General features: G+C 52.2%; 7 protein-coding genes across 8 annotated transcripts; 4 read left to right on the top strand and 3 right to left on the bottom strand.

The window, feature by feature from the left end:
- Positions 1-532: 532 nt before the first annotated feature.
- On the bottom strand, positions 533-4,091 carry PV05_04670 (uncharacterized protein). The gene is made up of 3 exons (XM_013461097.1): positions 1,515-4,091; positions 1,281-1,468; positions 533-1,227 (listed from the first exon to the last, which is right to left on the bottom strand). Exons 1-3 carry the CDS (start codon positions 3,193-3,195, stop codon positions 1,087-1,089), a joined length of 2,010 nt encoding a protein of 669 aa, XP_013316551.1. The 5' UTR covers positions 3,196-4,091; the 3' UTR covers positions 533-1,086.
- A 5,338-nt stretch (positions 4,092-9,429) lies between these two features.
- Positions 9,430-12,248, bottom strand: PV05_04669 (3-isopropylmalate dehydratase, large subunit). The gene is made up of 2 exons (XM_013461096.1): positions 12,071-12,248; positions 9,430-12,015 (listed from the first exon to the last, which is right to left on the bottom strand). Exons 1-2 carry the CDS (start codon positions 12,168-12,170, stop codon positions 9,803-9,805), a joined length of 2,313 nt encoding a protein of 770 aa, XP_013316550.1. The 5' UTR covers positions 12,171-12,248; the 3' UTR covers positions 9,430-9,802.
- Positions 12,249-13,481: 1,233 nt separating this feature from the next.
- On the top strand, positions 13,482-14,856 carry PV05_04668 (uncharacterized protein). The gene has a single exon (XM_013461095.1). The coding sequence runs from the start codon at positions 13,584-13,586 to the stop codon at positions 14,664-14,666; it is 1,083 nt and encodes a 360-aa protein (XP_013316549.1). The 5' UTR covers positions 13,482-13,583; the 3' UTR covers positions 14,667-14,856.
- Positions 14,857-14,871: 15 nt separating this feature from the next.
- PV05_04667 (uncharacterized protein) lies at positions 14,872-18,148 on the bottom strand. Its single transcript, XM_013461094.1, has 7 exons — positions 17,909-18,148; positions 17,827-17,860; positions 17,763-17,775; positions 17,512-17,714; positions 17,299-17,458; positions 16,290-17,243; positions 14,872-16,241 (listed from the first exon to the last, which is right to left on the bottom strand). The coding sequence occupies exons 1-7, from the start codon at positions 17,940-17,942 to the stop codon at positions 15,093-15,095; spliced, it is 2,547 nt and encodes an 848-aa protein (XP_013316548.1). The 5' UTR covers positions 17,943-18,148; the 3' UTR covers positions 14,872-15,092.
- A 105-nt stretch (positions 18,149-18,253) lies between these two features.
- PV05_04666 lies at positions 18,254-19,810 on the top strand. 2 transcript variants are annotated; one of them, XM_013461093.1, is made up of 3 exons: positions 18,254-18,322; positions 18,729-18,984; positions 19,034-19,810. In XM_013461093.1, the coding sequence occupies exons 2-3, from the start codon at positions 18,949-18,951 to the stop codon at positions 19,685-19,687; spliced, it is 690 nt and encodes a 229-aa protein (XP_013316547.1). In that variant the 5' UTR covers positions 18,254-18,322; positions 18,729-18,948; the 3' UTR covers positions 19,688-19,810. The 2 variants fall into 2 exon arrangements, with proteins under 2 accessions (XP_013316547.1, XP_013316546.1); XM_013461092.1 differs by having other exon boundaries at positions 18,254-18,984.
- Positions 19,811-20,147: 337 nt separating this feature from the next.
- Positions 20,148-21,881, top strand: PV05_04665 (uncharacterized protein). Its single transcript, XM_013461091.1, has 4 exons — positions 20,148-21,118; positions 21,173-21,201; positions 21,297-21,342; positions 21,397-21,881. Exons 1-4 carry the CDS (start codon positions 20,367-20,369, stop codon positions 21,476-21,478), a joined length of 909 nt encoding a protein of 302 aa, XP_013316545.1. The 5' UTR covers positions 20,148-20,366; the 3' UTR covers positions 21,479-21,881.
- Positions 21,882-21,980: 99 nt separating this feature from the next.
- Positions 21,981-23,380, top strand: PV05_04664 (uncharacterized protein; the record flags this gene model as incomplete). Its single annotated transcript, XM_013461090.1, has 2 exons — positions 21,981-22,049; positions 22,121-23,380. 2 exons carry the CDS (start codon positions 21,981-21,983, stop codon positions 23,378-23,380), a joined length of 1,329 nt encoding a protein of 442 aa, XP_013316544.1.
- Positions 23,381-23,389: the final 9 nt, after the last annotated feature.

Here is a 23,389-nt window from a genome sequence, read left to right as displayed (position 1 = left end):
GCAGCGCGCCAATCACTGCGCGCCGGAAGGATCATCCTTTCTCCGAGAGCTTAGTCAGCCATGCTGTTACGCAGCCTTGCTGGCTCTGCATCTCCACTCGCTCTTCCTTACCCCTATCTCGCGTCACGTAGACCACGGGTTGAGGCCACTAGCGACCTTGTCGGCGCTGCCGTTATATGTGCATAGCATTTGTCACATCAATTTCGGCTTGTGTCTGGCGTACTAAAATGTACGGCAATATGTAGCCGGCATGATACTGCATAACACGGGCGTTTCTGGAACATGGCCGTCAGCTTGTCATCTCGCTTCACGTATCTTAGACGGACTCTAGGAGCATCGGGACCGCCGTGTGCAGGATAAGCTCCACGGTAGCACACTGCGCCTCGTCAGGTTACGTCCGCTGACTAGGGGAACGCGAAAGCTCGGTCACCAGCAAGTGGTTCGCCCGACCAAAAGTACCATCGTGAACAAACTGCATGATGGACTTCCGATGAGGACGCAAGGGACAAAGTCACAATTCAAAGAAATTTTAGAAGGGATACACGTTGGTATTGTGCAGTAATTTCATGTTCGGTCTTTCTGATGTCTATCCCAATGCCACTCTCAACAGCTTCAGCCCCATTGGCCCCAAGACTTCTCACAAACCGGCAACCAGCGCAAGACTTCCAGAGTCCTATGATGCTCACGTCCTTCGCCTCCAATCCAGGGTATTTGCATCCTCCACAGGGGTATCTTTCCAATGCAAATGCGGAATGGGAGAACACGCTGCTAGATTGGCCCATCCCAATCAATTCATAACTCCACCCATGCAGACCTCGCTATGCGGAATCCCAGACGCATCTATGCAGAAAATGTGGTAATCCACCCGCAGACAAGGTTCGATGACAGTCTTCAGACTCTCAAGAACGCTCGTCGAAGCAATCTTGATTATTGACAGTGGTGGGAACGTCCCTTTTTTGTACATGAGGGATCCACGGTGGTAGACCCTGTGTTCATAATATTCGTCACATTTAGATGTGCAATGCAAATAGATTCGAGGCGGTTGGTGTTGTTCGATGGTTCGGACCTCGAATGCAGAGAGAAGGGTTATGTGCGAGTATTCGATCGGCTCACCGTTCGATCGGGAGCAGGAGACATGGCGCGGTTAGTGCCTGATGTGAGATCGACCTCATGATCCCGAAGTACGGCGGCGTTTTTAGGATCTCGAAGGAACTTAGGGACCGAATCCTGCAAGCCAACATTAGTCGTGAGCACGCTACGACCGTCTCAAAGTTACTTACGCTTGCCATCAGCTTGAATACAGCAGCCTGTGCAAGCTCAAAGAGTTCCACAACTTCTTCGAGACTTTCTCTCATGGAGTCATCGTCGGTATTTGTTCGGATCATTCGGCTATCCAGACGGTTGCGGAGTGAATGATCGATGTTGAGCTCGGAGGGTGCTCCTGATGCCAGGAAGGAATTGTACAGACCTTGGAACGTTAGCTCAGTCTTGCAGCGGTTTCTCCCAAGACGTACCATATGCTCCAGCCAGAGTTTCCCGTACGATCTCAGGTCTCTCGAGTCGTTCTGACTCGTCCAGATGGCGATACGCCGTGATGAAATCGGTCACATCGATGTAAAATTGCAGATTCTCCTCACAGAGTGACTGCCGGAGAAATTCCCTGAATAAGAGACGTAGGGCAGCATCCTGAATAATAATATTGAGGCGGCCGACGTTGGAATCTCGTGTTACCCGTGCCTTGTCTTTGGTGTCACGGCTGTCTTCGCTTTCAACGCTGGCAGGCCGCGCTATCCAACCACACACACGCTGCCCTCGCTCAGTGACGGTGTAGACGGCGTTTCTCGTGGGCTGGAAATAGGTTGCCATTGGATTGACGCGGGTGTAACCTCTATCTACAACCACAGGTCCAATGAGCCCCCATTTGACAAACAATTCTGCCGTTTCGTAGGTTTCTCTGCGGTCAATGGTGGTAGTGCAGTCTAGTAGCCAGTCTGAAGCAGCCTTGCCAGTGAACGTGTAGGGATAAATCTTATCCATGACCCGGCGTTCTTTGGCCATTTTGACACCGACCAGACCGGTAGCATAATCCGAGACGGAGTCCGAGTCTGAGAGAGATATAGAGCTCTTCAGATTTGGACCGTCGGCACCCATAAATCTTCGGAAGATGATCTCGACTGTTGCTCTATCCTGGTGAATCTTGTCCGTTACCGTGTCTCTTTCGAGAGCGACGATTTGCATTTGACTTCGCTTAAGTAGAGGTTCGATGTGGCGGGCGTTGATCCCGTTCCGGTTGCAGAATCTGGACAAAATGGACAGACCTTTGGGGGTCAATTGCCAGACTCCTCCCTTGGTGTTAAATGTGGTTATGGCCTTGTTCTCGGCGGACTCGATCATGCGCGCATCTACGAATCGTTGACAGACCGAACGAGCCATTTCCTTGGCCATGGAGAAGGTCGTTGTGGTAGTTGTGACGACCCATCTCGAGGGGTTCTTGGGATCCGGTATGCGATTGGACTGTGAGAATTTCAAAGATCCCAGGTTGGTGATGGCCTCCTCGGACAGGAAGGTCTCTTCTACCCTAGAGAATCTGACACGATGTGGAGTGAGTGGTAAACTCGTAATTAGCGTCGAGAACAAGTCCTTGAAGTCTCTGGTAAACGGTCTCTCATCGTCGGTCATGCGCAGGATCTTGGATGAGGTCTGGTGCATTCTCCCATTGTTCTTGTCGGGGTTCGGCATTGGGGGTATTGATGTGCTGATCCTTGGTTCTTGGCCGGAAAGAGGCACGCCACTGGTTCTTCGCTGTGTTGCAGTATGGACTTCTGGCGACGTTGGGGAACGTGGTAGATTGGGTCGCACCGAACCGGTAGCCGTGGAGTGTTTGCTCAGACTTCCTGAAGATGTGGCGGAGCGAAGACTTGGAGTGGATGTGGTGCCTATGGAAGCCAGATTGGCGAAAGCGTTTGATGTTTTTTCTCGTGCCAGCGAAGCCAAAGAACGTCGACTACGACTCTGGGTTATACTGGTCGAACTTGTATGGTGGTGGTACGGCGGACGAGCAGAGACCAGGGTAGGCGGATTCGAGGTGGAGGAGGGATATTGGGCGGTACCGGACAGGGTGATCTCAGCAGCAAGATTGTCAATTGGCGAGGTCATGGATTCGTCGTCGACGGGCGCATCGCTTGGTTCGGGCATGAAGAGGACTGGAAACCATGCGGGTAAAGATGTTCAGGACTTGGACGGAATCCGCAACACATCGCAGACAGACTGGCGTGTCGACAGGCAGTGCCCGACCGCCAGTGGGCAGAAAATGCGAATGGGGCGCAATCCACCACCCACCAAAGAGCCGGGATTGCCTCACCACGAGACCACGAGGAGGTGGAGCCCTGGAAGCCGCAGGCTAAGCCAGGGTGCCTGTAGGGAGGTGGATAAAAAGTGTAATTCGAGAAGAATTCGTCCCCGGCCGCTCGAGTCGAATGCGAGTTAGGCCAGGAGTTGCTGACAGGGTATGTCGCGCCGATAGGGTTAGGCGCTACTTTTGGCGATTGCACCGGACGCCTTGGGGCTACTCCGTACCGTTGGCCTTGTTGGTCTTGGAGGTCTGTGTAGGGGACCTTCCACGCCTACTGTCTCAGCTATCTCTTCTTGACGAAATGATTTGTCGACTATGCTTGCGCGAAATTGCGTCTTTTCCAGAAGCCTTCCGCTTCCACTTCCAGCTTCCCACTTGGTTTTGGCCGTAGGGCAGAGGAAAAGGGGCCGTTTCGTCTGAGTGGCCTGGCAGGCGCTGGGAGATGAGCGGAAGGTAGGGGGAGTTTCGATCGCTGGAGCAAGGATGAGGTCGCCGCCGTGCAGCCCGCGGGGGGTGAGATGTGACGGGTGAGTGGTAAGTACCTAAGTAGATCGGCTTAGAGGCTGATCTGAGTTGGACCGATTTTCGTGCAAGCGAGCTTGTGTATGTCAAGGTGATAGATTCGATTCAAATTAAACACAAAGACATGACAATGATTTTTGTTGCGAGCCGATATGATATGAACGTGAAGCTGAACGTGAGCGAGGAGGAAACGAGGAGAAAGCCAGCAATGCCATTGAATGGCAGTCAAAAGCAGTAAAAGAAAAACGTGCGTGCACGCGCCTGCTGCACGTCCCTACTCTCGGTAAGAGGGAAGAAATGGCGGAGAATTAAAGGATGGCGTGGATGGCTAATCAATGGTCACTGCCACTGCCAGACTATGGATGATGATGTCCATGCTTGACAGCTGCAGGCACAGATCACTCACAGCTGACAGACTGAAGGCAGTCAGCGATGCCAGGTACTCTTCCCCCGTCGTCTGGCTGATTTCACAACAGGACCTACTACCTAGGTATACAACAGCCTTTGATCAATCGTCATATCGTGGTCTGGAGGGGGCTGGTATCACAGCCTTCAGCATACCGCTATGAGTAGTACTACTCCATGTTACGCGGAATTTTGTTTCCAAACCGACTGCATTCCACGCCTCGCCTGACTGCTAGGCTACATTCGCCCTACTCCGTAGTAGCTGGTCAGCTTGTCCCAAATACTTTGGCCTCTCTTACCAGAAACAGCCTGAATTCAGTACCGGCGTGGGCGTGGGGGTGTTCGCAACTTGGTCAGCCTTTCAGGTGGAGTTCTGCCGAATGCCATTACCTGGACCCTACGGTGTATGAGTCGTGCCCAGCGAAGACTATAGAGTTCATTCGACTGCTAGTCTACCGGTACTTACCTAGGTATGGTAGTCTGAGCACTATCCACGTTGTGTTGGACCAATGGTCGCTAAAATTGGGTCATTATGCGGTCAAAACAGGTAGGAGCCATGGGAACGGTCCAGCTTGAGGTCATTGCTCCCATGGATCGCTTTCATCATTCTTCCAACTACCTCACCGGGTGCCTCCTGGTGATCCTGCAGCGGAGTACCGCAGCTGGGAATCCAACATGTGGCCAGTGTCGGAGGACTCTCGCATTTGTCTCGTGCAGGAATCAGGTATGGCAAGCATACACTCTGGCACGGAAACCGACGATCCTGATCACCGCTGAATTCACAGAGGCCATAATGGATCCATGCCACCAATTCTATGTATCAGAGGGCCCGCTTGGGCCGCCCTGGTGCGAGCCTAGTTGGTCGTACCAAATCGTCAAGTCACTTGTACGAGTACCACATCCATGAGCCACATACACAAGTATCGAATCGACCAGAGCCAACTGACAAGGTTGCTGGGCATAAAGCTGGAACATAGCAGCAATGACAGTGGCCTGGAAACGGCTTCTGTTTCGGAAGACCGGAGAATATCACATAGTATGGTAATCGCATCTGCACGCAAGGCCCCCAATAATGAGTCGACGCCCCACAGAGAGGTAACGTGGGAGGAGGAAACGTGCTCAAGTCTTCAGGCACGAGTGTCAGGGCGATCTGCTGGCTGGCATGCGGCTTAGGGCTAGCGACGTATGCGTTTTTGAGGTCTACCTGCCCGAGGAGCATCAGACCATACCTCGTGCGAGTAGATCAATCGACTCTGGGCTTATTATTGTGGTGGAGTGTACTTTGTATGGATTGAAGCATCAAGTCCTGGTGTCATCTTCACAAGCCCTAAGGATGGAGTTGGTTGGACCGAGGCTCCCGGCCACTTTCCGGTGACACGATTCGAGACTGGGATTATTGTTGTCGTCGAGCGTGTGCCCCCACCTTACTATGGTAAGGCTCTCACGAGTCAGCGCGAGTCAGTTCGGAGAAAAGGTCGAAAAGCGCAAGGATGAACGACCCCAAGATCAAGCTGGAGCAGCTACTGGATGGGATGGACACTGGATGGATTGAGGCATCCGAAGGACGGCCAGGCGATATGACACAAGATGTGACAGTTCGAGTCGACTCCTCCAGTTCGGCCATGATCGACCAGGCTAAGGATGAAGCTGAAACAAACTAAGGGCCGATTTTTGGCAAGTCGACGAGTTTGCTGGGTGCCGTCTCCAAAGTCTGTGACGCTGTGTCCGCTGAGAAGAGACGCCAAATCCACCAAGGATGTGGCGCTGGGAAACAGCATCACGTCTCAGCCTGAAGCAGATTAGAGCGACGTGAGAGACAAGGAATGAACAAGTCGGTCCTGGAGCTAATGCAGAGTTGAGTGCCAGGCTACCAGGTTGGAAGACGGGGACTCGTCAGGGAGGCCACGTGGAAGGAAGCATCATGAAGCCTGAAGGAAGGATGAAATCAGTTTCCATCTCCATCCCGGCCCCCTGTGCAAACCGGGACAAAGAGGCTCCATTGGCTCCTTACCTTACCTACTATGGTACAATGGTTGGCACCTAGGTTGGCTCGTCACGGCCGTCATGGCAGGCTGACAGGCCGGGCGGCAAACGCCCACTAAAAGACGCCTTCAAATTTCCCTGGGTGCCTCTTGTTTAACGAGGTCTTCGAGAAGATTTCCCGATCCACCATGGAAGCACCTTAATTTGTTCCTTGAACTCTACCACAGAGTAGCGAGTTACGTCGTACGAGGTAACGTCGCACTCGTTCTATGAAGCATGTTCGACCTGGAAGGCTGGTGGAAGGAAAAGAAATTGGCCCCCTGGTAGTCGTATCAGGGCTTCGTGGGCTTCTCGAATATCACCATCATGTCCCCATTATTATTCTTGTTTCCATACTAGGTATTCTTCTTATTCGCATCTTCATTCTCACTCATTCTCCACGCACCCTTAGTCCTCGAGCTAGCGGGCAAGTCCGCACGTCGGTATCACAACTACACCGTCCTCGAACCTTTCCTACTGCATGGCCTCAACGGCGAGGTCCTGCCATTCGTCCAAAGCTGCCGTTTCCATTTGCCTGTTGTAGTTAAGTCACCCGTCGCAGATGTGAGGGTTCTGACTCAGAAGCATACTTCTTACTACTGTACTCCGTACTACATACGATGTGCATCTTTCACTTCACCGACATTTTGTTATTGCTGTACTAGCATTGTTGTTTTATCCTACACACTACACAGTCACGACAGCATTCAAGAACTTGAAGTGAGCATGGGCCTCGAAAGGGTCTCGCCCTTTGCCGGTCCCGCTCCGGTCCTGACGCCTTCAACGGCGACACAACCGTGCACAGCATCACTAGTACTGGTGACCACCTGTGACTATTAATATTGCTGGGCTGCACCTGGGCCGTGCTTCAAAATCTTCCGTATGCGCAATTATGCCCCCTTGGGTGCTCCCCTTCCTCACATGATCCGCGATACGAGGTCAAGTTACCTACCACCTAGCCTACTGTGAGTACAGTAAATGCTGGCAACGGGCCTTTTGGGGCGGCAGCCCTTGACGAATTCTCGTATTTGTCTCTCCTGTCTCTTCCCCGCCATCAGTGCATGCTCAACGGCCACGCTGCAGCTGCCATAGGCTATCCCATACACGACCATACGAGTTATCTGGCAAGAGCCAGGTATTGCTAAGGTTCCCTCGTGGCACCTGCATCTGTGCCACCGCTACCACGACCACGTATTTCCCAACTCTAGCCGCAGCCCGCGTCATGCTTCCCTGCCGCCGTCACCTTAGCTGTCACATTGGGGTGTCACACACCTGCAAAGGCCTTTTTTCCCCTTTACCAATAAATTTGGCGCGCACGGCACCAAATCTTTTTGAGCAAACCATCAACGCCTCCCTCGCCCAGTCCACTATTTTTCCTGTTAGCCGCCACGCCCGCCCACTGCTTCTGATTCTCACCATTCACCGTTCTCCATTACGGGTTTATGCCCGGTCACTATTGGTTTTTTTCATGCATCTGCATCCCTCGCTTCATGCATGTTCCCTGCCCACACGTGGACGAACTCGAACTTGAACTCGGCTCCACGGATCCACGTGTCTTTGTGGCTGCCACGAGGCAATTTTTTTTTTGGCCTGTCCAGTGTTGGCTGCCTGTGTGACAGGCTGACAGCAAGTGGACAGCCCACGCTAGCTCATTATTGAATCGGCTGGCCCGGCAGAGCAACCACCTACCTGAGGTAATGTACGTTGCTTGCTAAGTTTGTAACCCAGATGGCGGCCGAAAATCCACCCCTTCCATGTCCAAGGGAAACTCTGAGCTCCCTTGAGTCTTGAGACGGTTCCCGCTCTTCACGGGAAGTTGAAAAGCGCCACGAACTCGGTTGCATACGAGACATCATTACTATTACTAGGTAGTAGGTACTAGTATTGACACGGTCTGGATTGGGCCCCTTTGGGGCGGCGCAGACAGATAAACGCCTTCACACACGTGCGGCCACGGGCTAAACCGTGGCTCACTAGGCTGTACGTAGTAAGTCTCCCAGAGGTCCCCTCTTCTCAATGATGCGGCACTATTGACACAGCAATTGCAACAAATCCTTCTCGATGCTTCCTCGTCAGCCTACTGGTGCACCACAGTTTACCACTACGTATATGATCATCATGCCTGGGTAGAGTCCTGAGTGTGTATCACAGCCGCAACAGAATCTCAAATTACAATGACCTTCCACATGACTTGTCCACTGCCACGGGCTGCAATGGTCTGCTGATCTACCAATAGTAGGCCCAGCAGGTGCTGTGTGTGGCATTCGAAGCGCTAAGTACCTATCGTAGAACGAAGTAGCCTTCTCTTTTTCCACCCCCCACTCGTATCACAATTGAAGTGGTGGAACTTCGCTGCACGGCAGACACTGCCAGGTAGAGTCCCTTGACCTGGCTTCCTACGTACAGGTTTGTGGGCCTTCCACAAAAGGACTGGGTGGCCGGGAAAAATACCACTGATGGCTGTACCGTAGTAGTGTTGAGCTACCTGATCTCCTTACCGTAGCATGCCGAGGATGGCCGCAGTGCCAGAAACCTCGTACTATGTATTGGCTTGAAGCAAAGAGTCACACAACACTGAGGATCTCGTGCGTCGAATGTACTAGTACCTAGGGGCGAGGCATTGTTGGCGCAGAACTTTGCAGCAATGCGAGATCCGGCCTGCGAAACTCTCTACGAGAATTCTGCAAAAAAAAAGACTCTCACGACAGCCTAAAACCTCTGGGAACTTTGCTAGGTATCTCGAAGCACTTTGTGAAAGGCTCGCTCATCGGGCCAACACGTCTGGCATCTACCGTAGTATTGACGGCATAAGAACGTTCATCACTGTCGGTCGTGAATATTGCACCAGGGCGAGCAGGGCCGGGTATATATCATCGACTCTGTCCTCGTCAATATCCTGCCAAATTTGGCACTTGTACGTTCCAAATTGAAGGTGCTTTTTGCCCAGTACTCTGTCAGGTCACATTGACATCCCAAACCGCATTCGCCAGCAACATTGAAATTCCCACTCGATACTCTCACTCGATGCGTCAGGCTCGTTCGGCTAACGCATTCGACCGGGGAAGCCTCGAGTGTGTAAGACTCGCGTCAAGCGAGTGAGGGCAGAGAAGATGAATTGACTACTGAGTCCGAGAACCAGAACGAGAACGAAGTCGACACGTTGCTTGCAAATATCTGAATCTGAATCATCTCTCCTCCGTTCATGGTAACACTCGAAAGTACCGAATATCAAAGACCCTAATACCAGCGCAACGTGTCCGACCAAGGCATACACCTCCGCACGGAATATACCAACATCAACTGCATCAGCAAGACTAGAGACATCATTGTAACAGGACCTTCGTTTTTCCCACCCATCGAGCGCCTTGACTATCATACCAGGTACGTAGTATGGTAAACGACAAGCCTTAAGCTTTTTGTATTTTGTCTCCCGCCAACCATATCGCGGTCGCGGTCGCGGGAACCACGGTGTCGTGAGTGTCCCTCCCAGTCCAACTCCCATCACCACTCGACAGGATCGGTCTTGACTTCGCCACGATTCGTCTTGGGCACAGGAGCAGCCTCGACCTTGACGGGGCCTTTGCGCCATTTCTTCAGATATCCACTACCGTCCAACCAAGGGGTATCGAGAGTCCTCTTCTGCTCGAAGCTCGCAATCTTATCGTCCATCTTCATCGTCAACCCGATATCGTCCAGGCCCTCTACGAGACAGTGCTTGCGGAACTCCTCGACATCGAAGCGTGCGAGCTCATTACCATCCGCATCGCGAATCACCTGGTTCGGCAAATCGACCTCGACCTCCCTGCCAGCTTTGGCCTCCTCGGAGATCTTCTCGAGCTTCGCCTGGTCAGGCATGATGAGCGGCAACATGCCGTTCTTGAAGGTGTTGTTGAAGAAGATGTCGGCGTAGCTGGGTGCGATGACGCACTTGATGCCAAAGTCCAGGAGTGCCCAGGGCGCGTGCTCTCGAGAACTACCGCACCCAAAATTCGGACCGGTGACAACGAGGATCTTGGCATGTCTGTACGGTTCTTGGTTGAGTACAAAAGATGGGTTCTCGCTGCCGTCCTCGTTGTAGCGGAGTGGGTGGAAGAGCGCGGAGCCCAGACCGGTGCGCTTGATGGTCTTGAGGAATTGTTTGGGGATGATGGCATCGGTGTCGACGTTGGCCTTGTCCAGAGGAGCAGCAATGCCCTTGAGCACCGTGAACTTGGGCAGGCCGCCGACGCTGGGCGCGCCACTGTGGTTTGCGTGGGGGCCAACGTCGGTTGGGATGTCAAGGATGCGGTCGAGTTCCTCTTCCGAGTCGACCTCTGCGAATTCGGGCATGACGTCGAGCTTTGGAGAGCCTTTGACGGATACGGCATCGTCGTGATGTTGGCGGACATCGGTCAATTTGCCGACAATGGCCGCCGCAGCAGCCATGACGGGCGACATGAGATGTGTCCGGCCCAGGGCACCCTGTCGGCCTTCGAAATTGCGGTTTGATGTGCTTGCACAGCGTTCTCTGGGTGACAGGATGTCCGGGTTCATGCCGAGGCACATAGAGCAGCCGGCCTCACGCCATTCGAAGCCAGCGTCAATGAAAATCTTGTCCAGACCTTCGCTCTCAGCTTGGTTTTTGACGTTGCCTGAGCCAGGCACGACCATGGCCCGTTTGATGTTCGGAGCGACTTTCTTGCCCTCTACAACCTTTGCAGCCAGGCGAAGATCTTCAATTCGTGCGTTAGTGCAGGATCCGATGAAGACTTTATCCAGCACGATATCCTCCATCTTTGTGCCAGCCGTCAGGCCCATGTATTCCAGAGCACGCTTGCAGCTAGCTTGTCTGTTGGGGTCCTCAAAGTCATCGGGGCCCGGGACAACACCAGTAATCGGTACGACGTCCTGCGGTGAAGTACCCCAAGACACTGTAGGGGCAATGTCCTTTGCGTCGATGAAGACTTCAACGTCATACTTGGCGCCGTCGTCCGATTTCAGACTGGACCAGTACTTCACGGCTTTCTTCCACTCGTTGCTGTCGACCTTTGGTGCCAATGGTCGCCCTTTCAGGTAGTCGAATGTGATCTGATCTGGGGCGATCATGCCTGCTCTGGCGCCGGCTTCGATGGACATATTGCAGATAGACATGCGGGCTTCCATGCTCAGACCACGGATAGCGGACCCGCAGAATTCGATGACCGCACCAGTACCGCCCGCGGTACCGATGACACCGATGACATGGAGGATGATATCTTTGCTGCTGACTCCAGGTCCCAATTTGCCGTCGACCTGGACCCTCATGTTCTTGCTCCTCCTCGTGATCAAGCATTGTGTGGCCAGGACATGCTCGACTTCACTGGTGCCGATACCAAAAGCGAGTGCGCCAAAGGCACCGTGTGTGGATGTGTGGCTGTCACCGCACACGACCGTGGTGCCGGGTAGAGTAAAGCCCTGCTCCGGACCGATAATGTGCACAATACCCTGATTCTTGTCTCCAAGGCCAAAGTACGTGAGGCCAAAGTCTTTGACATTCTCCTCCAGAGTCATGCATTGTAACCGCGAGTCGTCCTCTTTGACAAACTCTGCGACGTTCTTGAAGTTTTTGCGCGGGGTTGTAGGGACATTGTGATCGGTGGTGGCAAGGGTGCAGTCTGGTCTGCGGACTTTTCTCTTTGCGTTTCTTAGCCCTTCAAAGGCTTGTGGAGAGGTTACTTCGTGAACGAGATGTCTGTCTATATCGAATATTAGGACTTCTGTACTGTAACTCCTAGAAATGCGGTGACCTACCGATGTACAAGAGAACAGTGCCATCTGGTTGTTCATTGACAATGTGGTCTTGAAAGACCTTGTCGTAGAGGGTTCTGGGCTGGGCGTCTGCTGAAGGCATCTTGAAATCAGTCTCAGCGAGAGCAAGCCTGTGAAAGAGTCAAAGAGAGAAATCTTGAGAATGATTGTCTTGCGAATGGTCATCTACGAATTGCACGGCACGAGTTATAAGCACAAGTGCCCAAAAGTCATTGTGGTCCGAGATCGGAGTTCGAGGATGACTTTTGACCACCGCTCATTGGCTCATTGTTCGCCTCCCCCGCACATTGGCGAAATGAGAACGTCTGACATTATATTCTACGTCCCTGAAGTGGATGAAGTGTGTGAAGGAGGCGATTTAGCCCTGTCAGACGGTGTCATCATTTCTCTCATGATCTCGACTCGATTCCTCGGCTTACGCAGCAACCGGCCTGATGAACATGTCTCGCTGTTTGAGGAGAAACAGGAGTGTGCCTGTGTTGGGCAGAGTGGCGTTGTCTGTGATAGGAAATCTCGATAATGAGCTTCAAGCGCACAGGGATTTGCTTAGTTCTTCCGTCTGTATCTCGAAAGCCGTTGCCCCGGTACAGCTCAGCAACACCTCCGGGAGAGATACACTCAGCGACCAGTCCCTCTGACCGCGTCGCGCGTCATTCATAAGGTACCGTAGGCAGTATTTGGAGATATTGCTATCCAGCTATGCAGCAGGCGATCGTAGCCGAATAGGGATCTGGCGTACTTCGGTCCTACCAGAATGCAACGAACCATGAGCAAACGTGCTCCGTATAGCCAGCAGTACCTGGGCACCATTCTTCGGGGAACATTCGTAATGTGTGGAAGCAATGTCAATTGTGACGTCCTCGCTGCCATGGTCTGCCATTTGCTTGTACTTCGAGTCGCAAGACTCGGACTGCTTGTTGCTGGTGCATTGCGTCCAGAATAGTCTCCAATATCACCGCCAGCAACTTCAAGCCTTAGCCAGATAAGCCAGACGAAGCTCATTTGTTAGTATAAACTTGCTTGTGTGCTGTCCAATTTCGTCTTCTCCCCATTCATCCGGTACTGCGAGCCTGGAGGCCGCAGTGTCAGGAACATGTCCAAAAAGATCTTTGAACTCTGCTTGAATCAGAAATCTTTCGGTTATCTGTGGTTGTCAAGCCGAGATCCTCAGGCCCTCTTCGTCGCGATCTCTTGCCCGCCAATACTGCGTTAGACCTGGATGCCCCAGATCGACCGCTAAAACGCTTCGAGTCCAACGCCACAGACATAACGGCTGGGCGGGACGCAATAGATCGGGCACGGCCCAAAAACTGGGCATACGGACAACCTTCAGAGCTGCTGCAGCTGCAGCTGCAGCTGAAAGCTTCCCATTTGTCTTTAGACCCTTCAAACGTGTACATTCCACAGGCCAGATGATAAAAGAACACGCTCCGACTTCTCAGACCTAGGCTTGCGCCATCCCGGGTCATTTTGTTGACCCTGATTTGCGGACCGGATGCCTAGGATCGGGCGCCATGCGAGGACGATCCTTGAAGCAACAACAATAACACCAACCTCCTGCCGTGTCTTGCTACATCGTTCATCGCGGCGGGGGAATCTCAACCTCCCAATCCGAGCTTACCAAACCAATACACCACATCCACTTCGACAGTTCTCGAGCACGAATGCCCGCTATGATCCAGAAACCAAAACTAAGCGCGTTGTCGACACCCATGGCACCGTCAATTCCGATCCGGACACCCTTGATCGCAGACGCCACCTTCACACCGGCACACCTCCTCCACAAGGTAATCTCAGCATCGTTTTCACCGACATCGTCAAATCCACCTCGATATGGGAAAAGGATGCCCCCGCCATGGTCCGCGCCATGCACTTGCACGACAACATGATCCGGACCCTCACCGAGGAGAATTCGGGCTACGAAGTCAAGCAAAACGGTGACGGCTTCATGATTGCCTTTCCAACCGCGAGCTCGGCCGTCCGGTTTTGTCTGGACGTCCAAGAGCAACTTCTGGACGAGCACTGGCCGGCCGGTATTTTGAAGCTCCCTTCCGGCCAAGAAACTACTGATTCCGACGGCCACGTATTGTTCCGTGGCCTGAAGCTGCGCATGTCCGCGCACTGGGGCGCGCCCGTGTGCAACTGGAACGACGTGATCCAGCGCATGGACTACCTTGGGCCGATGGTCAACCGGGCCGCGCGCTTCATCGAGGCAACCGAGGCTGGCCAGATCGTTGTATCAGAGGAATTCCTGCGCCAACTCCAGGCTGAGCTGGAGATGGCGAAAGGCGAGACATCCGAGATGGGCACCACGGACGCCTGCAGCGCGCGGGATCCCGCCAAGAACGAAGCGGAGGCTTTGGACTTGAGTATGCTGAGGTCGAAAAAGGACCAGAAGAGGATCACGCATCAGACTTTCGCCGTCCGCCTGCTAGGGAACCACAAGTTCAAGGGGCTGGATGAGCCTCAAAAATTGTATTTCCTGGTGCCCTGGTCGCTTGAGGGGCGGGTCAATCATTGGCATCAGGTCACGCATGTTGCCGGAGTAAAAGGAAACGTAAGAACGCAGGACAGTTGACATCGATAGAGGAGGCATAAGCAGTGGGAATCGTGAGTCTGGCGGCCATGGGAGTGACAGAACAACGGCATGCAGCGTACGGTGTGAACAGGTTTAAAGAAAGGGAGGGATTCGTGCATAAAATGTTAGCGTACGGAAGGCGCATGTCTGTCAATTGTAAGGGAAGGGTTAGAGCAAAGGCAACAGTCAGTCCATATATGCTGTTCGTCCATATTGATCGGTTTTGCCATTTGGAAGGACTCAAGGATTGCAAATACGAGACGGGGAATTGGAACTACTTCAATCTTGCACGGACCGCAAAATGATGACACTTCTAGGCAATGTGTTCATGGCAAGCACTCCAATATGCCCAACAGTCACTCTGATCCTTTTCCTGTCTATCATAACACATCAGACTGTGGCCATGTCTTAGCACCATCACTGAAATCAAGTGTCGGCTTCAACTGCGGCATCCTCTGCAGCTGGCTCATCGTCTGCTGTCCCGTTCGTCGCCGGCTCTTCATCACCATTGACATCGATAAGATCTGTCTTTGGCTCAACCGACCCACTTTCCTGCTCGAGCTTGATATACTCATCCCACTCGGGAAACAGCTCTTCATCCTGACCCGGCACACCAAGCAAACGACTGACCTTGCCCTTACCCTGCTTGTCCAAGCTTTCTTTCCATTCGAGAACCAGGTCTTTCGTCTTTGATGGCTTGTATGTCTGGCTGAAGAGGACAGCTTCGCTCAAACGACCAGTGCGCTTGAGAAGCTCAATTGCAGCTGAAACATCACCTGTCGTCCACAAGCTGGCGAACGCCACATTGTTGCTGCCCATCTCTTCAGCTTGTTGAGCCAATTTGGACAGTCCTTCTTGATTGCCCGAGCTAGTGTACAGCAGGAGCAAGCTGCCGAGATCTTTGGCATGGAGAAAACACTCTTCTGCAAGCTTCAGATCCCACAGCTCAAGTGCCTTGTCAGCCACGGCTGACCATTTAGCTTGCATGTCCACTTCGCGAGCAATCTCCAACGCCACAGCCAGGTTGTTCAAGCCAAGGGCCAGCTCGAACCGATGCTCCGGATCTGTCGCGACCTCCAGGGCAAGTTCCTTGTGGCCTTGAGCTTCTAGGAATCGGGCGATCTTGTTCATTTGATCTGCCGGAATTTCAGGAAGCAGCTCCTGGGCAGCGTCGATCTCGCCGCGAAGGACCAGGGTCTGGTATGACAGCAAGGCGGTTGACAGCCTATAGCTCACGACGTTGACGTCCTTATCGCACAGATAGACACGCTCGTCTCGTTGCAAGTATCGCAAGAGGTATATCGGCTGATCGAACTGGGCAATGTGAACAACTTGCTCACCAAGAAGGTAGCTTAGCCGTGTGTTTGTGGTGAAGAGAAATGCGTCTCCGACCCACTCTCCGCTCTTGACGGATTCCTGTAGATCAGTGACGACGGAGAAGGCGGCCTCGACACCATCTTCATCAGCTTCGCCATTGTTGAGACCTTCTAAATAGGCTTCCCGGTCGAAGCGAAGGACATATGTCATATCGGCGCAAGCCAGAGCCACGAGCTCACCAGACTCACTCCAGTAAACCTAAGAAGCAGTCAGCAATGGGGTATAGGTGACATTCATCGAGCATACTTCTCTGGGCTCCACTTCGATTCGCCGAACAAGATTTCCGGTTTCCCAATCGAACATTCCAATTCCACCTTGACCTTTCACACCGAGGAGGAAACCGCCGCAGAGGCCTTCCGCGTGGAAGCCCACGTCAAGGCTACCACTTTCCTTGAGCTTCTTGAACAGCTTGACGCTCGTGCCTGATTCTCGAATGGCGTAATCTGTGGGGTTTTGATGTGAAGCCCACGCGAAATCGAGGGCCGAGCCAAAAGCCTGATTTCTCCAGGCTAGCGCAGTGTAGATAATAAATTCCCCGTCACCACAGACACTGACGAATCTGCCATTGGGAGAGTGAGATAGGGTTGTAGGATAGATCTCGGTGGTTCCCATGTCTTTGCTTGGAAGAGCAATCGGACCACCATCCTTGACTGAGGCATCACCTCCCTTGACGATTGCGGAGACAACCTCATTATGTCGCGCCCATACCAGCTTTCCAGTGCCATCCATGGAGACAGCAGGCTCTTCCCTCCCCATTTTCACCACAACCGCACCATCGTCGAAACCCATCGCGACACCTTGCTTTCCTCTCTGGTAGGAAACGCACCATGCTCGCTCCAAGCCATAGCTCAGCGATTGCTCGAGCCGATAGGTATTGGCATGCCATATCTTGATCGTTCCATCTTCGGAGCCGGATATAATGACTGGCAATTCAGGGTGGTAGCAGGCAAAGCTGACATTGCTCGTGTGTCCTTCCAACGTGGCAATCAAGGCCTTGGTCGTGTAATCCCATACTTTGACGGTCTTATCATCAGAGGTACTCAGGAGGTAGGGTTTGTCACTGTGAGGATAGTAGTCGATGTGGTTGACGCCCTTCTCGTGGGCTTCGATTGTCTGCTTCGCTGTTGGGTTGTCAATGCTCCAAATCTTGATGGTTCTGTCTAAGCATGCGGAAGCGAAGACGTTGGTATCTTTCGGGTTCTGCAAGCCATGTCAATAGCACGTCCAATAGGTTGCGCCTCAGAGGAGAGCTCACGATTGAAAGTCCCATCACATAGTGTTGATGTCCAACAAATTCACGAACGCACCGCCAGTCTTTTTCCCAGTCGAACATTCGTATTGTCATATCATCGGAGGCTGTGAGAACGACACTGAGCACGGGGTGCACCACAATGGCACGTATATAGTCGGGGTGTCTAGTGCCACTCAATAAGCCTCTGGAATCAACACGTCGAAGCCTTATACTTACGCCTCGAACGATTTGACCTTCTCGCTGGTGTTCCAGTTCACAACTCTTAGCTGGAAATCATCGCTGCCACAAACGATCCAATTCTTCCTCTCAATAAATCTTCCGGCTCGTACGGGGACATCGGTAAGCTCGAAGGTTTTGATGATGGCTTGGGTCTCGTAAGACCAAATGTGGGCATGACCATTGTAGAGTGTGGTGAGGATCTTGGACAGTCAGTTTCGGACATAATCTGTAGGTATAGATCTAGCTACCCATGGTTCGGTACTGCGCTGATGTTAGATACCCAAATTCCATCAGTACAGAAAGGACGCGTACCTGTGAAAATCAATGCCCTTTACTCGCTCGGAGCCTGCGTAAGTCAGTCAACAGCACCGATAAAAGGTAGACCAGGGCATACGAGCAAAGAGCTGTCTCTTGACATCCAAACGCATTGTGCCCCTCGCTCGCTCTATGCGAAGTCAAAGAAATTGTTGAAGTTGTGCGCACAGTGGAATCTAGTCTGAGCGACTAGGGTTTCCGAGGAGAAGAACACAGGCCAAGGAAAGTCGTCGTGTAGGATTCCATGTCACTTTGCCATGGGATGTTGTGCTGTGAGTAGACCCTGGGCAATACGATCAATAGTCGTGGTGTTGACACATGTCCCTAAAGTGCAGTCGTTCAGCCTGCGGTCAGAACAATTTACCCCGAAGCTCAACTCACGTGTCCCACATCTGACGCCCCTGTCTCCGGTCCACCAATCTACCCTTTCAATGCTCTACACGAAGACAATTATATAGTGCGATAGGGACTGGAGATGACGAGTATATGCTAGGTGAGATACTCCAAGCATCAAGTACCAACACAATTCTCGCAGAGCTCAAGTCAAGATACCTCAGCTGCAAACCTGACAGGCTTTCGTGTCTTGCGCTATGGAAGGACGAGTGATTTTCTGAGACCATATCATCTCGGTCAAAGGAAGGTAATCAAGCCTCATCTGCGCAGGCATCTCGGACGACTCAGACTTCGTTGCGCGAGCATGTGCATGGATGCACATCTAAACTGCCATCAGGTATACGAGGATACTGGACTCTCAAGCGAAGCATTAGTTCTGCGCCAAGGTTGGCTGCCTTTCGTCCTCCAGCCTGCGCTTCTATTCTACCCTGCTCGCCTGCTGATTTATTGCTGGGCTAAGATGATAATCAGTCCACTGCACTTGAGCATGTCTAACCTCTCCGAAGGATCCTCCCAGGCAAGTCTATGAGCAAGGTTCGTCACTGCACCGCCGCGATCGCCCGTCCTGGTTGTGTGGAAGGGGTCGCTGCATGATAGCCTCAAGCCTACCTACGAAAGGATAAAAGCCAACCACCCACGTCCCTCTTTCTTTCCCATCAACCGGACGCCTGTGTCACTATACCTATCAAAAGTCTAGGACCGTCCACACTGTCTAATTAAGATACTATGGCAGACTCCAAACCAACCCTGCATCATCTCAATGTGCGCTCTGTCCACCTGGTACCTTATGAGCATTGCTGACACGCAGCAGGACTCTCAGTCTCAGCGCATCTTATGGCTCCTCGAAGAACTCGAGATCCCTTATGACCTCGTCCTCCACAAGCGAAATGAGACCGGTCCCAACAAAAGAAGAGCTCCGGAAGAGCTGAAGAAGACACATTTCCTTGGGAAGAGTCCGCAGCTGTGTACAAGCGATGGCAGAGTTGTCATCGAATCCCTCGTTATCGCGAGATATCTGATCGACAAATACGACAAGAAGGATAGATTCAAGGGAGATGGCGACTGGCTTCGCGACGATGAGCTGTGCAACATAGCTGCCGCTACCATTGGAATCCCAATGTCCGTCGAAGTGCTGTTCACTATGATGGCAAAGTTGTCACCCTTCTTCTTGCGGCCACTGATCTACCCTATTCACAGAGGCATACACCAGGGCTACTCGGGACCCGAGCTCGATCTCAACTTTGGCTATCTGGATGAACAACTTGGAGATCGAGAGTATTTTGGAGGCTCTTCGCCATCCAGAGCCGACTTCATTCTCTCTTGGCCAATGGACGTGTGCGCGCTGAACCACTTCATCGACCTGGAGAAGTTCCCAGCTCTGGCTAAATGGCACAAGAGATGTCAAGAGCGTCCTGCATGGAAGCGAGCCCTGGAGAAGGGAAACGGCTACAATCTGAAATACTGATCATGCGTTATCTGGAGGTCATGTTGATCGGATCGAACAGCGGATGGCCTGATTATGAACCCGACGCGCAGAAAGTTGTGTATCAAGTAACTTAATACTCTACTCGAAAAAACATGCATGAACAAATAATGACCAGAAATGAAACGGTCGCTCGGATTCGTATTTGAATCCCACCGCGGAATCACCGTGCAGCCGGAGCACCCAAGATCCGAGTCGTATACCATTCCCAAGATCGTTTAGATGCCTTTTAAACGAGGGTCGGTTGTAGGAATCCTCTTTCGATACGCAATCATGCTCTCTTCGGGAGCTCCACAGGTGCCCTTCGCGTGTTCTTCGCCACAAGTCCTGACACTCTCACTAGCAACACTGACCAGCAATTGGGGCAGATAGCGCCCTTAAGGCCATACCGATGGCTCCAGAACGGAAGATTAGCGTCGCAGTCGTTTGTCTTCCAAACATTCTTCTACCTCGCCCTGGACATTTATTTCTTGAGCAACATCGTCTTTTATAAGCCATCGCGCTGTCCTTTTTGTGGGAACATTGAATTTGTACTTCCCTCTCATTTCAAAGAATGACCAGCGTCTGACTGAGAGATCCCAAGTCCGTCTATTCGATTTACTCGCCAATTCCTTGTCGATCTTCCGCCTCGGGTCTCCGTCCCTTCTAAGTCATATACAAAATGTCGTCCAACGGCACACACCACGCTCGTCGATATTGTACACAGATAACTCCGGAATGTCCTGTGGAACTAACGACTTACGGCTATTATCCCAATCTCAGTGTCAATTCATTCTTCATTGCGCTGTTTGGCCTATGTCTGTTTGTTCAACTAGGCCTGGGCACATGGCGACGGACATGGACCTATCTTGGTGTCGTGGCCGTGGGCTGTTTTGGTGAAGCTGTCGGCTATATTGGACGAGTCATCATGCACTCCAATCCCTGGTCTCCTGCAGGATTCAAGACTCAGATCTGCTGCCTGGTTCTCGCACCTAGCTTTTTGGCAGCAGGTATCTACGTCACGCTGAAGCACCTCGTCCTCTACTGTGGCCCGGAGCATTCGAGACTGAAACCGAGGCTATACCCCTGGGTTTTCATTGGTTGCGATTTTGGATCGATCGTGCTGCAGGCCATTGGCGGCGGTACTGCCGCGGCCGCCGGTGATCAAGGCCAAAACAAGAAACTGTTGGATGTTGGTGATGGATTGATCGTGGCCGGTATCGCTTTTCAAGTTGCCACAATGGCCGTCTGCGCTGTGCTCATGCTCGACTACTTCCTTCGCTTCCAGAAGGCCAAAAAGGCAAACTCGGTCACCCATTCGGAAAGCGAGTATGAGAAAAATGCGACTGATGCTAAGACGAGTCGGAATTTCCGCATTTTTTGCTTTGCGATTGGATTTGCGTTCCTTACGATCTTCATCCGATGCATCTATCGGTATGTCTCGATGCGCGCATTTCCTGGGCAGTGATTCTGACGAGAATAATATAGTCTTCCTGAAATGGCAGGTGGCTGGGGAAGTAAGTCATCTCACTTTTCAAGAAGCTATCATGTCTACTCGGCACATTTCCTTCTTGTCTGCTCAAAAGTGGGATTGTTTTCTGACACTTCACAGATTCTCTGATGCAAAAAGAGACCGAATTTTTAGTGCTTGATGGCATGTGAGTGGTCTTCCACAGTCAAGTTTCATACCGTAGACTGACTTTACAATTCAGGATGGTGGGCATTGCTTCTGTGTTGATGACCGTCTTTCACCCCGGGTTCTTCTTTGAACCAATGAGGAAATTCAAGAAATGATCTTCCTCCGTATAACTGCATTAGCCGGCGCCCTGCGAAGTGGACCACAACCGTGATGGATGACAGCCGAGAATAGTGATGGAGCATCTTGACGAGCATCAAGCATGTTATGATAAGCAGCGCGAATATTGCCTAGAATATATGATCGCTACAGTAGCCTTCGGGCCTTGGGAAATGGAAGGTTATTAAATTCCACCGCAGCTCCCAAATGTCGTGGTGGCCTACATGTTAGATGCTGCTGATCTTCTTACTCAAGGTCGATGGCCTGGAATACTTGCCATTGATGTCACTAGATATATAGTCCGGCGGTGATAACGTGGTGAGACAGAGACGTCGTCCGAGGCTTTCCGGGCAGGCCGAACACGAACTTTGCGGCTTGCCAAGTCCGATACCTGAACGTAGGTACGAAAGGGAAAACGTCAGCTTGACCTCTTCATTTCATCACAGAAACTTGTCTAACCAAGATGCACAAACATAAAGCTGACAGACAATAGCCCTCGAAATGCCGTCGCGTCGGTCGCATACCAAGTCACATCATGGATGTAAACAATGCAAGGCCAGGAGAGTCAAGGTCAGTCCCATGCCGACGCTTCAGCCTTACGAGGAGCTTCTTTTCCCGAAACCCATCTAACCTGACCCAAGTGCGATGAGACGAGTCCACGATGTCAGCGCTGTGTGAAACGCCAAATTGCATGTTCGTTCCTGGAAGATGCTCCTGAGGGTATCTCAGCCACTCCGACAAATCTGTCCCTACACGACACCTCGACATCGACTCCGAAAAGCCTCGACTATCAACCTTCTGACCCAGAGCAGCCACATCCAGGAGTGCTCCCACCTTCCAGACCCCGGACCACAATTTTCGCCGCCGGAAGAGACTCTGTCACAGATATCCAGCGTTTTGAACTGCTGGATCTCGAGCTCGTCCAGTTCTACTCGACTCGGACGTACATGACTATGTCCTCCAGACTCTCAACGCACGTTGTATGGCGAGACACAGTGTTTACGGAGGCCCTGCGCCATGACTTCCTTCTTCACGGTTTGATGGCTACTGCTGCGCTCCACAAGGCCACAATGCAAGCCAAGACGTCCGAAGCATACGCCGAATATTCCAAAGTCGCACTAGCTCACCAGAATGCTGCATTGGCCGGATATATCCCTGCAGTCAGTAAACCGAATCAAGACAACGGCATCGCCCTGTTCTGTCTGTCGCTCTTCCTGAGTATCTGGGCCTTTGCATCGAAACGGCTCCCAGAAGGATTGAACAGTGTGAAATTGGAGCTGACTCAAGGAGACTCCCCCGGTGTCATACTTCCTTTGCATTCGCCCACGGCTGAGTTCATTGAGATAGTCATGATACTAAGAGGTGTCTATGCCGTGATCAGAGAGACAGATACCTGGCTTCAAGGAGATATCGAGGAATTATTACGATACCCTCAACCGGGAGACCTCCCTCCGCACTCCGCAGATGTTGTGGAAGCTTTCGAAATTCTCGCCGAAGCTGTGGACGACCCCAAAGTGACGCCTATGTTAGCGGGCGAAGACGCTTCGACAAGCAGAACCTTTTTCCTTGAGCATCTACAACGGCTACGTGACATTACGCGCTGTCGCTCCGTTGTCGAGTGGGATGGGCATATATTCTCCTGGTTCATCATGGCTCCAGCCCCGTTCATTCAGTCCTTGAAACGGGGCGAACCTTTGGCCTTGATTCTATTTGCACACTGGGCTGGTACTTTCCGCTGCATGGATCATCACTGGTGGGCAATGGGATGGGCGTACAGATTAGTCGTTGATATTTCCAGTCTACTCGATCCAATATGGGCACGATATCTTGAGTGGCCCAAGAGACAGATCGGCCTTGTGTTTCAGGATAATACTCTCTTTGAGGGACGAAGGGCGGCTTGAGACCTGCCT

This window comes from Exophiala xenobiotica (assembly GCF_000835505.1).
Source record: "Exophiala xenobiotica strain CBS 118157 unplaced genomic scaffold supercont1.3, whole genome shotgun sequence".
NCBI classification, from domain to species: domain Eukaryota; kingdom Fungi; phylum Ascomycota; class Eurotiomycetes; order Chaetothyriales; family Herpotrichiellaceae; genus Exophiala; species Exophiala xenobiotica.
This window is presented reverse-complemented; position numbering and strand designations above follow the sequence as displayed.